General features: G+C 33.1%; 1 protein-coding gene across 5 annotated transcripts in view; it reads left to right on the top strand.

The window, feature by feature from the left end:
• Window positions 1-879: 879 nt before the first annotated feature.
• LOC133777811 (protein ENHANCED DISEASE RESISTANCE 2-like) overlaps window positions 880-6,706 on the top strand; it is a 29,336-nt gene continuing 23,509 nt past the window's right edge. For 3 of the 5 annotated variants that reach the window (XR_009868842.1, XM_062217557.1, XM_062217556.1), the window contains exons 1-10: window positions 883-1,297; window positions 2,169-2,240; window positions 2,473-2,532; window positions 3,227-3,292; window positions 3,543-3,601; window positions 4,240-4,442; window positions 5,078-5,112; window positions 5,275-5,375; window positions 5,441-5,536; window positions 5,679-5,743. Coding sequence is in view for 4 of the 5 variants with exons in the window: in XM_062217557.1 (XP_062073541.1) it covers window positions 1,076-1,297; window positions 2,169-2,240; window positions 2,473-2,532; window positions 3,227-3,292; window positions 3,543-3,601; window positions 4,240-4,442; window positions 5,078-5,112; window positions 5,275-5,375; window positions 5,441-5,536; window positions 5,679-5,743 (979 nt within the window). In the remaining variant the exon portion in view is untranslated. Of the gene's footprint in view, window positions 1,298-2,168; window positions 2,241-2,472; window positions 2,533-3,226; window positions 3,293-3,542; window positions 3,602-4,239; window positions 4,443-5,077; window positions 5,113-5,274; window positions 5,376-5,440; window positions 5,537-5,678; window positions 5,744-6,706 lie in introns of all 5 variants that reach the window. The other 2 variants (XM_062217559.1, XM_062217555.1) reach the window with 2 other exon arrangements.

The following is a 6,706-nucleotide window of genomic DNA, read 5'->3' as shown; positions in this document are numbered from 1 at the left end:
CCATTGAGTCTCATTGAGGTACCCATTGTTCCTCAAGTCTGAGGTTTTTATCGAGGTCGATCGAGGGCCATCGAGTCTCATCGAGGTAGCCATTTCCCCCCTTATGTGATGGTTTTATCGAGGTCCATCGAGGACCATCGAGGTAGCCATTTCCCCTTTATGTGATGGTTTTATTGAGGTCCATTGAGGATCATCGAGGCATATCAAGGTATACAAATAATATAAATATGTGAGGGTTTATCGAGGACCATCGAGTCCTATCGAGGCATATCGAGGTAGACAAATGATATAAACACATGAGGGGTTTATCGAGGACCATCGAGTCTTATCGAGGCAGACAAAAAACCCAGAAAAAAACCAAGAAAGGAACGAAAATCCATTCCGACAGTGAAAAATTACAATAAAATATGTAGGCATACACATATCTGTTTGAAATAGCAAAAGCAATGTTGATAAACAAGTTTTCTCACTACATATAACAAATATATACTTATCCATACGATTTTTTATCCAAAATCCAAAATGAAGTCCTTGCCTTCAAAAAATTTACAACTTGCCCTGAAATAAGCTCGAAAATTTGTATAGATTAAGCTGCCTTATTTTTTTGTGTGTACAAGAGCTTGAGAGATAGAGAGAGAAAATGTGGCAGATAGAGAAGGAGAAGACAATAAGAGAAAAAGTTAAAATAAAGGCATTTTTTGAAATCCAAATTATACTAGAATACAAAAATAAGATTTTTTTCTATTGGTACAGGCTTAATACATTAAAAGTCAAATTTCGCATAGGAAATCATTGAAAGGCATGATATGGTGTTCTACGTGAGCAAAAAAATCTATTTATTCAATGATGTGTAATTTTTTTTTTTAAAAAACTTGAAATCAACGGAAAAAAAAAAAAAAAAAAAATAGAAAGTAGAATAAAAATAATGGTGAGGAAGCTCTGAACAGTGCTGTCTTGTCTCCTCATCACCTGTCTCAGCTTCTCTATCTCTCCTCCCCTTTTGTTGGCTGACATCCAAAGGAGAGAGAAAGAAAGACAAGAGTGTGATATAGGTGGAAGGAGGTCTAAAACGACCATGGATCCGGCGACGTTGATCAAGGACAAGAGCGTCGGATCCGAGAACGGGTCGGAGCAAAGTTTCGGAAGTGGTGGTAGCGAAGAGAATAGTTATTTTGGGTGTGTTTTTCACCTGGGCGTGAATTCGATTGGACACGAGTATTGCCATGCCCGATACTTGCTCGTCAGAGGCAAGTACGTTGAGATGTACAAGCGGGACCCCCATGAAAACCCCGGCATTGTAAGCTTTGTTTTACGTTTTTTTTTTCTAGTGTCAGTACTTTTTGAACCTTTTGATTGAAAAAGCGACGTGACGATCAAAGTGATTGTTTTTCGTTTCAATCCGTCTTTTTTGGGTTTTCCTTGTTTTCTTGAACATTATTTTGTTTTGCTTTGTTTTTGGGTTTGTGTAATATTATATGGAGGAGCTCTGTATTGGGTTTGTTAGAAAATGATAAGGAAAAAAGATATTGTTGGATTGTTAAAGCTTGATTCTTGAAGTTTTGGCTGTTCATGGATTGCTTTTCTGGTTGGTTTTGTCGAAAAGTAAAGAAGAAACGTATCTGTTGTTAGAAAATAGATGAGGCATGATGAGAGTGGAAAGGTAGCTGCCATTTGAGGGGAAAACGCAGCTGGGTTCTCTAGTTGTAGAAGATGTCTATAGGACTCTGACATATTTTATTACGGATTAATATCTGTTTACGTGAAATCATGAATCAGAAGATAGAAAAGAGGACGGATTAGATACTGAAGACCTTGCGTGGTGAAATCGAGAGGAAAGGGTACTATTTTAAGAATTTGAATGTATGAGGTAATGATATGAATTTGAACAAATGATGAACACAGCTCCTGCTAATTCCTTTTGATTACTTCATGGCACAGAAGATTGAACAGATGCTATGGAATAGGGATTCAACATGATCATAACATTCAGTTTTGTGCTTGTTTTGGATTAAAATTTGGAAGCACTTTGTGTTTGATGCTCTATTATATGGATAGATTAAGTATATATTGTGCATTACTTTTAAAATTCACCATTTAATGATTTTCTGTTTAATTTCTTATCATATATAATATCAGATTAATGCTTGTAATTCATTCTTTTTGGCTAGAAACCTATCAGGAAGGGTGTTGTTGGTCCCACTCTTATGGTGGAGGAGGTAGGGCGTCAAAAAGTCCGAGGGGTAAGGCACCTCACCTCTGAGAAGTCATTACTTATCTGTATTCTTGGTAGTGTCTAAGATTGTTTCTTTCTTTCATTTTTTTCATTCTTATACTTTTTTCAGGTTTATATTTGATATATTATCTATATCCACTGATTGTTGTCTTCTTTAAGTAGCTTCTAAGAGAGAATATAACTAATGCTGCCTATAAGATTTGTGGAAGCTGAAGTATTGTTAACGTTTTATTTTGTAGGATAAGGATGTATATGTCTTGCGTTTTTATAATCGCTTAGATGAGGAGAAGAAAGGCGAGGTATGCTGTAGCTCATATTCTCCAGTCTGTAAACTATTGGTAGCAAAGAATGTTAATATTGTATGACAGTTTATGCTGCATATTCCTTTTATAAGTTGACTCTGACCTGATTTAGGATTTTGAGCTGTTTCAAACAATTCTTGTTCCCAAGCATTACAGAACAAAAAGCTTGGTCACCTTAAATTAACCTATTTGGAGAATCCTTAGTTGGTTTTATTTATTTTACGTCTACAAGGAGCTCTTGTGATTCATGACTTCCTGTTTGTGGCAGTTATTGGTGGTTGAAGTTTCATGTTTTCTGGAAGCAATTTTAGTTATAAAAAGAGAAGAGGAGTGTTGTTCTATAGATTTTAGCTCATTACTCATAAAATTACATGAAGACTATTACCAGGGACAAAATCTCTGAAGTATAGACCTTGTTCAAAAGTATCTTTTCTTATGAGCAGGTGTTTCCTTGGAGATAATTTCAATTTAAATAAATTAGGCTGAAATAGTTACTTAAAAGTCAACTGATCCTATTTGTGTTAGTAAAAGTGTAGTTAATTCATGAGACAGCTTTTGGTACATTTCCTAGTCTATGTGAGTTAGAAGATTTTCTATTCTTAGCTTCCATTTTTTTTAATAACCTATGTTTTAATTCAATCATCATTTTTCTTGTTTGATGAAATGTTTCACGTGTATTTGCTTTTTGAAGATTGCATGTTCTACGGCCGGAGACGCTCGAAAGTGGATGGAAGCATTTGATCAGGCCAAGCAACAGGTGCATATCATTTTAGTAAAATGCTGCCGCTTACATAATTAAGTTCATTAATACAAACTGAGGAATTTTTCCCTTGCAAAGAATTTGTTGTTTTTCTCTATAACTCAGATATTTCAATGGTTTATATAACATTTAGACTAAAATTAGAATTTGTTTCATAACTCGCAAACATGTTAGAGTTGATAAGTTCTATTGCAGTATTGTTCTAGTTTTCATCATCTTTATTGTCCTGGGACTCTACTTTTGGCAGGCTGAGTATGAGCTATCTGAAGGAGGCAGTTCCAGAAACAAACTGAACACCGAAAATGAGTAAGCTTTGGATTATCTATTGCTGATGCATTTGCTACTTCACACACTGATTTAGTTTTAATTGATTGTATGTTGATATGAGATTTTGAATCCAGCTGCATTCTTCGAAGGAAAGCTTTGATGTCATTAGTTGGTTTTTCATTAACTAGCGAAATCACTTTGAAGTTTGAAGTTTAGTGGGACTGTGGGAGGTTCCTAAATCACGCAAGCTAGGATTGAGTGAAATATGCTATTATAGTTGTTGCTGATACTTGTTTTTGTTTTTCCTTGAAGAACTTTTATTTTGTACTTTGGTTAAAGACATGATTAAGTTCTCCTTTAGAAATTGGTTTGTTGTTTCTGCTGGTTCAATCCAATGGAACATAATTTTAGCATTCTAGTTGAGGGAAAAAACTTATATTTGATTTTGATGCTGACCTTTGGTTCAGGTTTAATTGTTGATTTTTGCTTAGATATTGTTCATGCTTTGGACCAGGTTGTCCTTGTTATCTCATGTGTTTCATTTTATCAACCTTCTCTTTTTCTACTAGTGGAGCTGTTTCTTTTTCTTTCATGTTATTGATTCAATCTTTTTCATAAAGAATAATATTTTCTTAATATGTTTAATGTAAATCTTTTGAAAAATTGTGTTGTGGAAGGATCAATCTGGAAGGACATCGACCTAGAGTTAGGCGGTATGCACATGGATTGAAAAAGCTGATAAGAATCGGGCAAGGTCCAGAGGCACTTTTGCGACAGTCCTCACGCTTGGCTGCTAGTGCTGGGCCAGATGGGTACTTTGAGAGGGATGTCAGTGATGTGATTGAGGTGCATCAATGGAAATGTGTTCGAACAGTTAATGGTATCATTTTCTTAACCTTATAAAATATACATGATCAACCCAACCTAGATAAAGGATTTATGGATTTTTGTTCTCTTGATCGGTGGCTGTCTTTTAGACTACCTGCAGTCTGTTGCTGTGCTGACCTTACTGCTCATTGTTAATAATGATAGAATTTAAGTTGTTAAAAGTTTTGCCTATCTTGTAACCTCCGTTTTGTGGTTAAAATTATTTTAATGGAATTGTAAAGATAGCAAGGGAGCTGATTAAATGGTCAAAAATAAAAGTTTACTATTTTTGTGGTGTAATTAATGTCCTGAAATTTACTGAGATTCAACTTTCTCTTGCTGAAAGTAGCACGTGGAAAAGGTACTAGGACATGTGTTACTTGATGTTTTTTTTGTGGTAATTTTATTTGGTGTTATTGGAGTGTCGTTTTGATATACATATTATCTTTTTTATGAGAACCTCAAAAATCTAGAAGGTTCATTACAATGGCATGATCTAGGGTATTTTGAAAGAGATGGGTTAATCTCAGTACTTTTGATCATCAAGTTGCTTTATCTTTTTGAATCTGAAACAATGAAGATGCTTTCGACAATTCAATATTATTTTGAGTTTCTTGGCCTTGATAATATCTTTCTTGTTACTTCCAGGTGTTAGAATATTTGAAGATGTTGCTGTCTCCCAGGTATCATCTCTCATGTTATTGTTTACTTTCAATGCATTATATTCAATGGAGGTGTCCCTAGATAATAATTTTCTTGAACCTAGATCCATGCTCTTCTTATATATAAATTTGTAGATTAAAAGAAGTCAACATTGTGTGTTACTAACGTTGCTCTGTTTGTAGAATGAGAAAAGTGTTCTTGTGAAGTCTGCTGCTGTTTTAGATGCTAGTGCAGACACTGCTTTTGAAGTGATTTTAAGCCTTGACCGACACCAGAGATATGAGTAAGTTGATTTGATTACTGATACTTGAGAAAATAAACTTTCATCTAATAATTTTATATTTACAGGTGGGATATGCTGACAGGTGATTTGGAGTTGATCGATTCTTTTGATGGACATATTGATGTTGTGCATGCAACATATGATCCAAAATATCTGACTCGGTAATGTTGATAATTGTGATCATGGTTTCTGTATGCTTATTAATTGGCCAATCAATGGTTATTTTCCAGTGGATACATTGACCTTTGTTCCTTTTGTTTTGTTTTCACAACATAAAATTAATTTTTATGTGATATTCTGCAGGTGGCATTCCAAAAGAGATTTTGTTTTCTCTAGGCAATGGTTTCGTGGACAAGATGGAACATATAGTAAGGGAATTTGACTACTGTGAATATTTTTGCTAGAAGTGTTTCTTGTTTTTTTTTTGTGATATTTGCGGCAAAAATACCCCATGTTTACCGAATGTCACATTTAAATACCCAAACTTTTTTTTGATGGAAAAAGTACCCAAAGTTGCTAAAATGTAGCATTTAAATACCCAAAGTTGCTAAAACGTTGCACCTTAACTACCCAAATAGTTAAAAAATAAATTATACAAATGTATTCGAAGTTGTAAAAAATCAATAAAATTATATAAAAATATTAAAAATAATTTAAATTAATTTTAAAATTAAAGAATAGTTTTATTTAATGAAAATAATAAATAAATATTTTTTTATTATATTAATGTTTTTTTAATAAATTTGTTTCTCTTTTAATAGTTTTTTATTTATTGGTTTTTCTTTTAACTATTTTCAATCAAAAATATTTTTTTTCATTAAATAAACTATTTTTTTAATTTTAGATTTAATTTAGGTTATTTTTGTACATTTTTAATAATTTGTATAACTTAAAATACATTTGTAGTAATATTTTTTTTAACTTTTTAGTAGTAAAGGTGCAACATTTTAGTAACTTTGGGTATTTTGGCCACCAACAAAAAAGTTTGAGTATTTAAATGCTACATTTTAGCAACTTTGAGTGTTTTTTACGTCAAAAAAAAGTTTAGGTATTTAAATGTTATATTGTGTAAACTTTTGAGTATTTTTGCTGCAAATATATATATATATTTTTTTAATTTAGCATTTAATTTGCCCCTCTATTGATGCCAAGCAATAGCAGGCCACCTTTTAAAAGTTCAAGAAGTTTCTCAATCTGGGTATCATATTCAATTTGGAGAGTATCCCAAAGAATATTGGGTTTGGTGGGTCCTCTAGTTTCAAACTTGAGCCTATGAAATATTAAGATAATACATCCATTTAGAGGTAAAAGGAGATTATTGATGTGTGAAG

The sequence above is a fragment of the Humulus lupulus genome, chromosome 5, assembly GCF_963169125.1.
Source record: "Humulus lupulus chromosome 5, drHumLupu1.1, whole genome shotgun sequence".
NCBI classification, from domain to species: Eukaryota; Viridiplantae; Streptophyta; class Magnoliopsida; order Rosales; family Cannabaceae; genus Humulus; species Humulus lupulus.
This window is presented reverse-complemented; position numbering and strand designations above follow the sequence as displayed.